Source organism: Apteryx rowi, unplaced genomic scaffold (genome assembly GCF_003343035.1).
Source record: "Apteryx rowi isolate R43461 unplaced genomic scaffold, aptRow1 scaffold_550, whole genome shotgun sequence".
NCBI classification, from domain to species: Eukaryota; Metazoa; Chordata; class Aves; order Apterygiformes; family Apterygidae; genus Apteryx; species Apteryx rowi.
The window spans coordinates 321,890-337,538 of NW_020450817.1; the positions used below are offsets into that span (position 1 = coordinate 321,890).

At 37.4% G+C, this 15,649-nt stretch overlaps 1 protein-coding gene across 1 annotated transcript in view; it reads right to left on the reverse strand.

The window, feature by feature from the left end:
- Positions 1–13,266: 13,266 nt before the first annotated feature.
- MOV10L1 (Mov10 like RISC complex RNA helicase 1) overlaps positions 13,267–15,649 on the reverse strand; it is a 40,202-nt gene continuing 37,819 nt past the window's right edge. The window contains exons 25-26 of the mRNA XM_026081496.1: positions 14,883–15,020; positions 13,267–13,362 (exon numbers count right to left, since the gene is read on the reverse strand). Of these exons, the coding sequence (XP_025937281.1) occupies positions 13,267–13,362; positions 14,883–15,020 (234 nt within the window). The remainder of the gene's footprint in view (positions 13,363–14,882; positions 15,021–15,649) is intronic.

Genomic DNA, 15,649 nt, shown 5'->3' on the forward strand with positions numbered 1-15,649 from the left:
TGACTGTAGTTTTTGCTGTCTGCATGTGTATTATCTAGATTTTACTGCTATCTGGAGCATCCTAACCTCTGATGTCCTGGAACTAAGTGGAACTACAGTTCAAAACCTGAATAGTAAATACACTTTCTCAAATTTATGTTCTCTGAGCAGTTCTATTGACTTAAGTTTAAAAAGAAGCATAAACAAATTTGGGGTCTTAAATTGTCACAAAACAAACTAAGCTGATAAGTTTAAAGTAAAGTATAAAATTGCAAATGTATCAGAAACAAATCCTCCCAGATACATTGTAAAGAATTTCTGCTTCCTTCAGACAGTTCATACAAGTTTTAATTTTTGGCTTTATTTTATTTGGTTTATTTCAGAACATTATTGAAGAAACATTCTTCTCTTCACTGTGCTAATGGGAGAGTATAGAGAAGTGATAGCACAAGAGGCAATGGACACAAGTAGGAATGACAGCAATTCTAATTAGATCTAAGAAAAAAGAATTTACCATAAGGGTGGTGAAACACTGAAACAGGTTGGCCAGAGAAGCTGTGGAGTGCCCGTCCCTGCATATATTCAAAACCCGACTGGACATGCCCTTGAGCAACCTGACCTGGTTGGATCTGCTCTGCGCAGGATGTTGGACTAGACAATCTCCAGAGGTCCCTTCCAACCCAAAAACTATTCTGTGACCTTGTGTTATACAGATAGCATTCACCTCCCTGTTACATCTGGAAAGATGCCCAAACCCAGAAAGCAAATATGCCTTTCAGAGCTACTGTGAAGTGCTGGTTAGCTGCTGCAAATCATGTCCTTCCACTGATGGCTGCAAACATTTTCCTTTGTAAGTGGTGTCACCCCCAAGAGCTATTCGGGTAAGATTTCATGCAACACTCATCTCCTGAAGAGCTGGATTCTCATCTATAAATACAATTTTACTGGTTTTCTTGTCCTTTAAATGTAGTTCCGTAGCCTTGGGCAGATCATTTTAACTTCATGTAGTTGTTAGTTTTGGCAAACCTGCATATGCTGATGAGCATGTTCCTCGTCCTGTAAACACTGAGGCACTTTCTTAATTTAGTTGTCTGACACAGTCAGTTGTATGGAAAACAGTGGAAATATTCACATTAGTAAGGTTAAGCCATTGCACATGTGCTTGCAAATGGTCTACATCTGCACAGTTTTTAGCACAAGCTGGCTCCAGTGTGGCTGAGCTCTCTTGAGAGACTATTGTATACTGTACTTTATTCTAGGTGTAAATAATGTGGAAGTATCCAATATTAACTTGATTGTTCTGAGCTATTTATTCTGAATATAGAACATAATGGTTGAATTGTTTCTGATCATGCTGAATTTGTGTTATAAAATACTAGTGATTCTGCTGAAGTAAAAGAGTAAAGCAAAGCTAAAATCGTTGATTAAAACACTTTTGTTTACAGGAATAAGGACTTCAGAGAAATCCTTTACAAAGACTTGGAACAAATGAAACCTTAACAACCAACAGACCAAATAGTGGGCAAGGAGAGTAAATTTGTCAGTCATTATGCAGAAAATAGTGTTATACTGAATTTGCATTTTCTTTGGGAAGTAGGAAGATAAATTTATATATTGCAGTAATAGGGAAATGTTTTGTATTCCATCATTATCTATTGGCGCTTGCTAAAAATAACTAGTCATGTGAAAAAAAGACAAATCAAGAGAACCAGTTAATTTGTAGCCAGTTTATTAAGGAGTTAATTAAAAATAATCTGAATAATTTTGAACAGCTGCTTGAATCCTGAGGAAGTTCTCTAAGTCTGCAAAAAATATACTGTTTTGCCCATAATTAAAACAGGTGACTGCAAAGACATAGGGAGCTGCAGGCCGTGTAGTCTGCCCTAAGGAAAAACTGTAGAGAGCATGCTGTAGACAGTATCATAATTAATGTCAGTCAACAAGATCAGGGCATACAGCCCCAGGGTGAAGGTGTGGAGGGCACAAATGCAAGGGCTGAGGCTTCTCCCTAACCCTTCTAACATCAGATCATCTAATGTTTTCTGCTGCCAGAAATCATGTGCTTTCCACTGCCAGAAATCACGTGCTTTCCAGCTCTGCATAGTGCTGTAATTTCTCTATAGCTTTTTATAACTGATATATTTTGTTGAGAAGCTAAAGAGAAGACCAGGTGTTATACTAGGAATCCAGAAATCCACACCTGAAGCAAAATTCGTGAAATACATTTGAATAAAATTACAAATTTTGTTGATAAACTCTGAAATAATTACTTGATGCAATACTTTTTGAAGGCATAAGATATTATAAAGATCATATACCCATATGAACTTTCAGTACAGAAAATTACAGAGTAAAAATAACGTGTTTCATGCAGATTCACAAGCTGCTAAATAAACAGCACAGATATTTGATGGAAAAAGCTTATAGAGTCAGGTTATTCAGTGAAGCTCCTGCTGGAGAAGGATTAAATTAAATTAAATACATAATGATGTTTTCACATTAGAAGAAAAAAGTCCAAAGCAAGACAAATAATAATGCCTGCAAAAATTCTGATGCTGCTCTTAGGGCATTCAGCTTAGTATTTGTGGGCTGTAGTTGTTCCTCATGATCCCAAAGCCACAAAATGTAAATTAGTCTTTGCAATATTAAACTGTAATATATTTTCTTATCTGGAGGTATAATACACATTTTTTCATTAGTAAAATACAAGAAACTGGAAAAAAATTATTAAAGGAATGTCAAAGTAACAACAATCTTTACCAGTTATCCTGTTCAAATCAGCCAAAAACCTGACATAATAGATGAAGGAAGAAACCTGATGCTTATGTAAACCTCGGTCTACATCACCTAATAGAAACTAGGAGTAATTCTACCAAGTCTTAGATACATAGCATGAAACTGGTGGCAGTTGGAGTTAAGTCACTATACAATTTCTTTAAATGCAATGAATTTGATCAGATTGATGCACTGCAGAGGGCATGAAGTCATTTCTTACTTTGCTGTAAAGGGAGGCATATGTCTCCCCAGGCACTGCTGACGCAGATGTCAGTGAGCTGGAAAAATTGCTTAGGTACCTGTCTTATTCTGTCTGTGGTAATGGAATTTCTCAGGTGTTAATGCATTATTAAACTGTATACATCTACCACAAAACACCTGGACAGCTGTTCAAAAATTTGTATTAAATCTGTAATATTCTGATTAAAAGGGGAGAGATTCTATGATAAGCTGACGAAAAACCATCCTTTAAAGGTTTTCAGTCCCGATACGGGGAAATTCATACTGATGTGAAGACAACGCACTTCCTGAAAAATTTACTTGTACCTTTTTTATTATATTACTTCATGTTCCAAAGCCTATAATGGGATTCCTTCCTTTGCTGTCAGTGGAGAGTGGATGAGGTCCTTTTACAGAGCTTGCATCTGCACTATGCAAAGCAATTGCTGTTTGTCAAAGTACACTTTTCAAAGCATCAAAGATACTTAATAAGAATATGACCTTCCAGATGCAAACAGTGCATAGAACTAACAAAAAGGATATGTAGATACTGAAATCCTTCCAAGATTTCTAACTCTTTAAAAATTAATGTTTGGGATAACCTTTAACTGGAAAACTGGGATGGCTTCATTCTTCATGTTCTAAACCTGTTTCTGCAGTTCCCAACCTTTAAAGTGAATTAGGTAGACTGAGTGCCCCACAGGTCTGACTGCATGCAAATTGTGGTTTTGATCTCCCTTTTTGCATACCACTAATTGCCTACATTTGCATTCAGACACTTAGGAGACTGAGAGAATTTCTTCTTCAAACATCAGCAAGTGTTCTGCATACATCCCTAAACTACTGCACAAAGGGGAGATGGGGGAAGAAAACATTTAAAGTCTTGAAACCAGTAATTCTGTGGTCTCCCTTTGCTTCTCAAAAACATGTTCAGAAGTATGTTAAGTCAATGAGGTTAGTCACAAGCTTCTATTAGGTTATTCTTTGGGGATGGAGTGCTCTGCACTGTCCAGAACCCCCCGAATTTCAATGGCTTTGCTCACATGAGCAAATTATACTTTTTTGTTTCTAGGCCTTGTTTTCAGATTACATTGAGTAATCCCAAGTTCTTGTTTTGTCATTCAGCTGCAGGCTTGTTGACACAAATTTTATTTGGAATTTTATCTGAATACAGATACCTGCTAAATCAGGCTTGTAGATTACAAAGTATGGCTTACTTTGGCTTTCCAGCCACAAGCCCAGTGTGAATACGCACATTATGAAGATGTGGAAATAGCAAATTCTTTCTACATTAGGAGTCCAGTGAGCTACTAAAATCGACATTTTCAAAACACAGTTGCTCCAGGATCACAAACATAATTTTACTTTGTAGGAAATAATGATGAGTTTGATGTACTGGGAGCTGTAACAGAATGAAGGAGTGGAGAGTGTACTTTTAAAGCACTTTATCATCTTCAAAAGAGATATTTAAAATGAACCTACAATGTGAGATAACAGTTTATTTCCAGCTAGTTCTTTAAATAATTTATTTTTAAAAGGCCTGAGGCATCATTTATACAAGGAACAAGAAAATATTTGAAACCACACTAATGTGCAGTTCTGACCACTGTCACCAAACTGTTTGCTATCACTCTTCAGTGATGGTATATGCAGGGCCAATTCTTGGTCAATATGCATTAATCTTCCTCAGTATGTTATGACTAAAGATAGCACTATGCTCTTGCATGGCTATGCAGAGTGATAGAAACACGCGGATGCAAGAATGAAAAACAAAAGGGAGAGGCATCATGAACTGTTAAAACTTCCCCCCACTCTGAGGAAATGTTAATTTATTTTATTTCAGGATATCTCTAAAAGCAGATATACAGGACAATAAAGATTGACTTTTGAGTCTGGACCTAATCTTGCTGACTTCAAGCCCAAATCATTTCTTCCCCAGGCAAAACTGCAGTTTAATCTGGATAAAGATTACACAATAATTTACACATGGCAGCATTAATCTGCTTGTAATAATCTTATTTTTATTTCTATTCTTAAAAATTATGAAAACATTAATTCAGCTCTCCTACTATCTTCCGTTTCTTCCCAGGTGTATTTCTATGATGACTCACTTTTTTTTTTTTTTAAAAAAGATCTGCTCTTTAAATTTACTCTTACTAGATTTTTCCACAGTGGTAGTGTGGTAACAATGACTCCACACACAAATGAGGTTAATGTATAGGGCACTGCCATAAAAGGCTACATATGCTCAGAACACACAATAATTTTAAGACTGAATTTCAAAACATTCTTAAATATAAAGGAATAATATTACAGTTGCTATTTTCAGTGCAAATGAGACAGTAACATTCGCCTGAAATATATTTCGGAAGACTTATCATTACCTAGTTAGTATCTATACAACACACTGAAAATAAAAGTTTGATAGTATTATACTGAATGAAGAAATCTGGCCTGCGCATTAACAAATTCTTGTCCTTTAATGTTGTATCATTACCAGTTTCTTATTATCTTTGCTCTTTGGGGAAAAAAATCCAACTTTCTTTTGATTTTGCTGTTTCATTATACTGTCAAAAAAAAGGCAAAAAAGCTGTGTTAAAAATGTGTATGGCTTAAGTAAAACTGATGAACAGCCTCAAAGTTATTTGCTCGTTATTTACTATCCTATTACAGCAGTTCCTTGCTCCTTGGATCTCAAGTTGAAAATCGCCACATTTGACAAACATCAGGTGTTCAACCAGGCAACTCTAGCACAACCTCCAGACTCTGGCAATTTTTTGGATAGGTTAAATGAATTCCATCACCTGCCAGCTTGAAGTATGCTTTACTGCAGCATGCACTGAACTACCCCGGCTCTATCCCCACCAGTATGACTATTGCTTTCTTCACAGCTGGTGGGGCTGACGGCAGAGGTAGCATGCTGTGAAAAATACACTTTTTGAGGATAGAGATACACATCAGTAAGGTTAGGGGGCTGATAATTACAATTGCTGTTCCTTTGTATAGCGAAGACCTGAACAGTCTTCAGACAGCTCTCCCCAAAATGGCAACAATAGAGGTTAAAATGCCTTCTGGTCACTGTCCTATTCCATACAAGGAATGTCTTCATTTTGGCCACTCTACAGGGAACGTTTACCCTGGATTTCTTCTTCCGCCTCATGTATCCCATCTGTGCTGTTTGCTCATTAATTTAAGGGAAGCCAAAAGGGAAATTTTTGCTCTCCTTCTGTCCTCACTATTCTTTCCTCTTTGTTGCCCCAGGGTATGGCTATTAGCAACAGAACAGAAAACACCGCATTAGGTCCCTTGACTTCCCTTTCAGCAAACCACCAAGAGCTGCCTGCACATGTATGTTCATGTTACGCCCCCAGGGGATCTGCATGGGTGCATCCCGGGCACACGCAGGCCGGGGCTGAGCCTCCTGTGCTCAGGGCAGCCCCACTGGCTCCAGGGGCGCAGCGCCTGCCTGCCTCAGCACCAGCCCCAGGGCGGTGGGAGGGTGAGCAATCCTGCTGTCCACCACCGGCAGAAATCACAACCATTGCTGCATTAGGGCTTGTCCTCTGGAGCGCATTTCTGTCTTTCTGCCCATCTGATACATGCAGGTGCTTATCCTTCACAGTCTTAAGGGCAACTTTGCTTCCTGTTTGCCACTTACTTGTGGCAGCTCTTTCTGGCTGCTATGACCCCTCTAAGCACACTCAAATATTCTGACAGTGATGACTGGCCAGGCTGATAGGGACTGGGCTCTTCTACCCGTTATTCATACAGGGACGCATTTTGTTGCTTCTCAGACATAATATTAGGAATACACTGATCTTCTGTGAGAACACATGCTTTTGCTAAGTATCAATGTACTGAAAAGTGCATCAAGGGAGAGCTTTCCATTCACAAAAAGCAGTCAAAGAGCCCACCTTTTACTGAACCAAAGCATTTACTGGAACCTTAATGTATTCCACTAAAGACATATGCCCAAGTGTGTTAAAATCTGACACACAGAGCACCTTTCATGGACTCCCCCCTGCATTATCAACTGCGTGATTTTATGAAAGAGCTGAAAAGCCACAAACTGACAAGTGCTACCTGCCCTGTCCCCCTGCCCACCAGCTAGAATAGCAGCTACATCTTCCGATACCTATGTGCAAATACAACACTACTTCTGGGCTTTTATCGTTTATACTGTGTGTACTCCAAGATGTAAAAAAAAAGAAAAGCTTGTTTAAGATTGTAAACAAATTCTATCATATTACAGGATGTCAAAGACAAATGAAAAATGACCCAAATCATATCCTTGACAAAGCTCCAAGCTTGGGAGCATTATTTCACATTAGAAAGGCTATACATCTAAACAGCTGATGATCTCCCCTATTTTTATTCCACACCACAAATATTTTATTCTAAAGTGTTCATTCATTTTAAAGTGATCGAAGATAATTCAGAGAAGTCTCTTGGACTCGCAGTATGGATTTCATTATTTGGGAAGTGCTATCATAGTGAGTAGCTCCCTGCAGTTCACAATAAACCAAGTTCCTTGATACAAGCTCTTTGCAAATGTATGAGTAAACCTAGTAAGACTGTCCTTAAAGAGACCTTACTTTATTTTCCATGCAGTCACTGTTATCAATTGCACGTTAATTTTTCAATCACTTGTTAATGATATCTGAGGTTAAAATGTACTGAGCTTTTCCATCAGAATCATGACTCATATTTTTTCTTCTACCACTAATGCAGCTTTTCAGTAGGTAAAGATCACTTAAACATTTAATTTTGCAATATTGTATTCTTCATAGAAGTAAAACAGTTTTATCTCCACATCAGCAACTTCTACTTCCTGAGCAAGATCAGAAAAAATAAATTCCAATTTTGTCATTTTGCCAAACAGTGTCCATATCACTTCTTAGCTGTACTGCTTTTCATTAATTTCTAGGAAAAGAACTGCTTCCTGTGCTTCTAGGAAAGACAATACAGCAGTTAAGGCATGTTTTCTCTCACCTACCTTCAGTTATCTAGAACTTAGTTGGTTTGTTTCAGTTAGTGCCTAGGCACCTTCCACAGTCAGCGGAGATAGATGAGCACCTTTGGAGATTCATTCACATATTCTAGACACATTTTAGGATGAAGTAAAACACCATCCATTAGTTAGAAAACACTCACCATTAGTTAGAAAGCTAGTCTGGACAATCTAGCCCAAACACTGTTTTCAGGCATTTAAATTTGCAGATGTATATGTACCAGATGACAGATGAGGATCTTCTGTTTAGTTCTAGCACTTCCATACAGTCTAGACCTTCCAGTTGGGCAAGAGGAAGAGAAGTCGCACGAGCAGAGTATTAAACAGAATTAAGGTTAGAAAAAGTGACTCATTCTGTTTTTTGGGAGGCTTTTTGTTGTTGCTGTTGTTTTTTAAAGAAAAAAATCATTTCTCCATTTTCCCTTTGATGACTATATTTTTTCATTATCAATCATCTTTTCTGGCTCCTGATTTTTATTTCCTTATCATTAGTATTCCTTAAAAGAACTATTAAAAGAACTATTATATTCAGTTGTGCCTTTTGGTCAAATTCCAAGCCTTTTCAAATTCAACATTTTCACAATACTTTGTCCTCTGCTTGTATACAGTTGTTCATTCCACTGTTTCTTCTATAGCACATCACTTCCTCACTGACTGCACTTTTGTGAGACACTGCAATTAAAGCTTTTCCTTTTGCCCTTATAGAGCAATTCTTAAGAAACTGATTTTGAATTGTCTTAAAAGAGGTATTAAAATGTAACAACATTAAAGCTGTAATGAAATTTAAACGGTTTAAAAGGATTATTTTACACTCCTAATCTTTACCATGTGCTGAAAGAACACCCTACCCTCCTAGCTTACAGGCTTATTCTATGTTCCTTATCATTACTATTGGAAAAAAAAGCCAACTGTTTAAATAATCATAGTATATAAATTTTAGCCAGTCTGGTAAAACTGAGACAAATGAGTTGTTCTGATTCTGTGAATGAAAGTTAATGCTCCCTTTTTTGGTTGCAAAAAAAAATATTCCTTTTTAAAAGAGTCTGTTTCTTATTAAGATTTAGAATACCCATTCTTCTCTTATCTGAGCTTCAGAATATGCAGCACAGTGCTCCTGACACCTTAAAGCTATTTTATTTAAAGAAGAAAAGTGTATTAAATGTTTATAACATTATAAAGTCAAGGTTCTGGAAGATGGTAAATACCAGATGTAGTCATCTGCATACTGTGAATTCTATTCCTTATCCATTTCATCCAGTGTCCTTACTGGTATAGGGTTCTATGGGAAAAAATGAGATCACACAAAATGGGTAATTCAAATTGCAATTACAACCTGAATTTTCTTTGGCAGTTTTGTTTTTTTTCTTCCTCCTTTCAAGTGTAGATTGACCAGTTTTCAGGAGGGTGAAGGGTAGAAAGGATGAACAGGGCTCCAGACCCCCCATTATCTGGTAGAATACACATAACATAGCTGTGAAACCTGTCCAGTGTGGCATCCAGCCATGCACATGTGTCTTGGCCTACTGAGCTGCCTTAACTGGAATCATTAGGCTCATGTCAGAGGTCCACAGATTGACCTTCAGTACATTGCTATGTAGTTGTTAGGGATTTAACTTTTGTTTGATAAGCACAACTACAGTTGTTATGAAAAAAAGGCACAACTAGCAGAAACAGCAGAATGAAACTTTAGTAAAAATATTTGCCCAGCAACTCCTATACCAATCAATGAGCAATAGCTCGCAGCAGTCCACCAACCTGTAAACATCGGTCTGGAAGATGTTCTCCACCTCATAAAACTCATCCACTTCTGCCCGAAGAAGGGGGTAGCCTGACTCTACCTTCAGGGATGCCTGGGACCAAGCTCACACAGCCAGAACCACCACACTTCACACCCTATTCCTCCTAACTACTGACCGCTGCCACCCCTGTCAGCAAGGAAAGGAGAAGTAGCAATAACCATGTTTCTGCAACTTTGTCATATTCTATGCATTAATAATCACTCTTTCACAGAGGCAAAAAATATCCAGACTCCTTCACACAGATCCAACCCTTGCATAGTAATTAATGCATATGTTTGGTCTGCCCCAGTGTGAACAGATGAATGGTAGCACTTTCATGAGAACTTAAAAACATTTAAAATATTCAGTGGAAGACTATAATAAGCAATATTAGGGATTGACTGCTACCCTGATAAAGCTCTCATATTTTAAATTACTACTAGAAGTGCATGCTTTTTATTTGTAATCTAAATGGAGACAGTAATAGGCTAAGGAATTATTTTCAAAAGCAAAGACCATTCATTAAGCGAACTCTTGTAGCCTTGCTGTAGAATTTAACTGTTGGGCTACTAGTAAAGTTGCAACAGCTACAAAGTAGAACATACCCCTCAAAACTTCGCTAGTGTTTCAAACATACTGAGGAATCAACAAGAACCCGTTCAAGATTTAGTACGTGCATGCTTTGATTATCCAGAAAACCTCTGTTTTTCTCTACTTCTCATATGTCTTGACTGGTCTCTCAAAGGTATTTTTTTTAATCTCAACTCATAACTGCTTATGTTAAACGGCTCTGGAATTGGCTGCTTTACAGACTGCCTCTCTAGCAGTCTCTTGCTTTTCTTAATCTAGTGATGTTTAATTCAATATTCTTTGCAGGATAGGGCAGGAGAGAAATCTGTAAGTGTTCCAATGCTATCTGATGTATCACATATGTACCATCATACTATCTGATGCATCTATATCATAGATGTACCTATAATTTGCTCTTCAAGACATGTTAGAACCCCTCTGGCTTCTACATTTTTTTAATAAGGAAAGGGATTAATAAATTAGAAACAGCCACACAGCAAAGACTTTTTTTATTTTTGAAAAAAGACTGTTCTTGTAAGCAGAACTGAATAACTGGAATATGGTTTTCATGAATACGGAAAGACTTTATCAGATACAATATTTATGGTACCAGTGCAGCATGTAGGACTGCACTGTATGTGCGTGTTAGATTGACTCTTTAAGTGACCTGTGGTCATTACTACTCTTAAATGCAGTGGCTGATCTGTCTCTTTTTTGCAGATCCCAAAAGAAATTAATTATGTAAATCTTTGGCACAATAAATATGGAAAGAAGGATATGAAAAATTATTTTAACCAAGAGTGAAAAACTCAAACTGTTTTCTCCCCTTTTTCCTCATTCCATCTTAACAGGCCAAATGTCTACATGATAAAGGAGCACCAGAGCACTGATGCTAAAGCCTCTGGAACAATCTACCTGCACCTCAGACTGCCAAAAGAAACTACTGTAAACACTGCTTAATACTGTACAATTCAGAAGGCTAGGTCTTTTTTTCAAAAAAGATTTTCCATAGTGGCAACTTACTAGAGTAGGTGGGTAGGCAGAAAGAGATGAGAAACAATGCCAGAGAGGGGGGAAGACAAAGTTACAAGATCGTGCAGTACATCATCTCAGTCACTAATGGGAAGCAGCATGTAGTGATTTGAAAAAAAGAGAAGAAAGTAGTTTTAAATGTGTAACAATAAAAGCAGGAATAGAAACCCCCATTCTCCCCATCTTCAACAAAACAGAGCTGTGCAAAGTAACCTTGCACTATCTCAATGAGGCTTAAGCACTTTTCCAGAAGTACTTTTCAGATTGTCAGTGGTCCTTCTTTGTAATTCAGGGAAAAGGTATTAAACTTTTTAGTTCTGGAAGGTGTTATAGTATGAATAGTTACTGGGAGAAAATAAATGAATTCCTCCACCTTTCATAATGTACATGTTCCACAGAAGATTCCCCCCCCCCCCAAAAGCATGTACCAGATTTATTTCTATGAAAATTAGTAATATGGTTTAAAGTTTGCATAAAGTTGGTGGTTCCTAAACACAGTGGCTAATTGCCCAACTTACTTCTAAAGCATTGTGTGGAAAGACTTAGTCAAGGAGAGGACAACAACAAAAATACTCAGTTTAAGGGGACAGCACATTGCAGAATGAACCTGGTAATTCCTGGGTTAGCAGAACTCCTGCTATTTTTAATTATGTAAAATTAATTGCACTAATAGAGCAAACCAAGTAAAACAAGATACTTTATTCTACCATGTATCTGTGCAAACCCAGAACTTTTTTTTTTTTAAACCCCACTATTTGAGGCATTGCTTTGACATACACCATAGTGGATTCTGGATGGCAGTTTAGAAAAAAAGAGAATCCCGTGTGATCTAAGCTATACATTTATATATGTAAAGGCCTTAGAGTGGGGAAAGTAGAGTTTTTAACACAGTTGGCTTAAGATACTCAACATTAGCCAAGTGGAAGTCTTCATGAATCATTCTACTTTGCATTGTGGATATATGATTGTAACAACCTATAACAAAATTACAAGACATGTATATTCTTGGGACAGTTCTGTTTTAGGAGATGTTACATAGTCTGAGAAAATTAAGAATCTGAAAAAATTATAAAATAAGTTAACATAAAAGGTCTTCAATATTCTTCTTTTAAGAAGCTTGAAGGACTAAGGCATACAGTTCTATCCAGAAGCATCAAATATTCACAAACTTTTTAAACAGTAAAGCAAGAATTATTGCTATTATTTTATACTATCAAATTTCAACTCTTTCATTTCTAAAGAAAAGATAAAAATCCTGTTTGTATAAACTTCAAACAACTTCAAAACACGTGCCTTTTCCTGAGGCCAAAAGTTGCTGGATTTGCTGAAGACCAAATTCCTGTCAGGTATTCTTCATTTCTAAACAGATGAGAACTGAATGCATTTTGAACACTGAAAAAATCAGTCACATCTGTGAATTAAAGCGAATAAAGTAAACATCAATTTTTATTACCTTTCCATGAACAAGAACAACAATTTAGATAAAAAAATAGTTTATCTAGAAGATCACACCCATTTAGCAACCTATTATGTGTTGCTAGAAGGGACACGTCTAAATCAATTTTCAGATAGTTTCTTTGACTATAGCAATGCCACCTTAAACATTTCACCTGCAAAAAAACCCTAGAAGCCAAATCAGTATGTTCCCCAAATACACAATTCATCATTTCGGGATATGCAAAAGACCAAAGTCAACAACACACAGTATTTAATGCTCAGACTCTTCATATGGGATGGGGGAGAATACAGTTATACTACTATTTAAGAACACACACACACACACAAAATCTTGTTCGTATTGTAGCACAGATTTTTGTATTTAGCATTCTTTCACAAGATGCTAGCTTTAGAAGTATAACACACTGCTCCATATCTAATATGGTTAAAGTGAAAAACAGACACTCACTGATGCAGGCATTCCAGCTCAGAAGGCAGGTCACAACCTATATAAACTCTGTTCTTTAAACTGTACTCTAACAGTGCACAAAAACAGGGATCCTACAAGAAAAGATGAATGTTTAATTCAACTCATGCTACTTTGCATAATCAATTTTCAAACAGATTAATGGGGCACAAGAATGGAGGAAATTTAAAAGGACCTTTTTCAGAAATAGAACTCTGCAAATGGTGCAAGCATGAAGGTACATGAGAGGAAGATAAATATAGTTGCTTTAAGTTACATGTGCTGCGTGTGGGTGGGGGAAGAAAACTTTCTTTTCAGACTATTTCTGGAATACTGCTTTCCTCCTTCATATCCGGAAGGACAGAAAGAACAGCTTATCAGAAGAGCCCGTCTTATTTCTGTGGAAGACCAGAGGTAACCCCAATTCATTTTTCAGGGGGATCAGAAGCCTAAAGCCTAGATCATAGAAGTAAGATTTATTTAAACCCTGCATTAGGTGTGAGAAATGCAGTCTGGTACTTTGGTACTCCTGCCTAGTCTCTTAGATGTTTAAACTTTCATTGGTAAAGCACTTCAGGTGATTAGGTTTCTGTTAGCTGTATGCGTTCAGCAGCACATCATCTTGGTTAAGATTCTGGCACCATAATCCTAGTTAGGATTCCTAACTAGGATTCCTACATTCCTACAGCTAAATCACTTAAATATGATGGAATTGGACCTCTTCGCTCATGGACAGCAGTAAGTCTAGCACAAAAGCCACAGGCCTTGCAGCTTCATCCAAAATCACACCTAAAATTACAATGCTGATAACTATATTAGATGATGGCTCACATAGTGAGAACGTCTGTCCCAGTGTTCTGCTCAAGGCTCTATCACATTGTCTTCTTGTTTGTCCAGTGATTGCTTGCTACAAAGTGTATGTGGAAATCCTAACAGCAGAAAGCAAACCCCTGGACTTTCAGTGCTTTTTGACTACCTTAATATCTAGTGTAGATTTCATATTCTTTTTCAGGCCCCATAACTAAGATATCCACACACCCCGACGTACTTCGAGAATGACGAGTATACCTACCTTGATTAACTGTTAGATACAAGTATGAAACATGTAGCTTAAAATGCCTTTACCCTAAGAAAGGCTACCTACAGGCTCAAGAAGGAGACCACCAACCTGGCAAGCTGTAACAGAGAGCAATCACTTCTATCTTCCTTCATTTTAAAAATGAGGTAACTACATTCTGTGAAGGAGTCTAATCTAGTACTAGGAGTCTAAGCTAGCACTGCATAAGGATATTCAGAACATACTTATTGGACTTAGAATGGCGGAGAACTGCAACACTGAGGTTCTGACCTTTACTAGACAGAAACAGGAGGTAGGTGCTCACATGCACAAATCAGCATTGAAATTTTCTTTGTGCCTGGAATTCTACTGTATGGGTGCCTAAACCGTCCATATTCAGAGAAGCCTATGGAGATCACATACTCCCAAATGCAGAGTTAGAACAGTATAGCACTTCTGAAAACATATAAAAGATGCTCCATCACATCAAATAAACCCCAAATCAACCATTTACCGTGGCAAATACCATATAAGCTCAAAGATCCAAAAGCTACTTACTTTTACAAGAACATGAGGATTTCCCACCACAATCAGCAAAGCTTTTGCTCTGGTAACTGCTACATTAAATCGCTTCGGGTTAGAGAGAAAGCCCAAACAGTACTTCTCATCACCAAATGAGCCTTCATTAGATCGTACCTAAAATTAATTATGGATAATTTTAGAAGTGGAATAATGAGAAAGCAACTCACCTATCCATAGTGTAGTTTTAACATTATTTGATTACTGCAGCAAACCATTGCTAAGTGCGAGCAACAGGCATGTTCAGCTTCATAATCCAACTTTCAAGTAGCTAACTGCATTCCCACCATTGATCTTCCCATAAAAGGTCTATTCTCCAACAGTCTGCTAATGCAACTTCAGCCATTTCAGGAGAAGTGTTCCTTGGCTCTACTGTAGCATCAGGACTGTCCACTGCAATTTAAAAATACAAGATATCAACACTGCTTCCTAATGAGAAGAAACAGACACTGAATCTATCTTTTCCATAGAAGTAATGCTAGAGTTGCTGGTTCTGTAGGTCCTACAGCTGAATTAGAATTCACAGAATGTCTTTTTACAAGCCTTCTCCAATAGTCTGGTGCCTTGACTCAGCTTAGAAGAAACTGCCACTGCACGTTGAAATTTATAACTGTTCATTTATTTCCTCCATATTTGAGGCCATCTTTGAGGTAAGAAGCTTTCCATCACATAAATAATGAATTCTTGTGGATGGGACCATAGTATGCATCTAGAACTATTTTAAGAGACAATGCTGGATTGGAAGG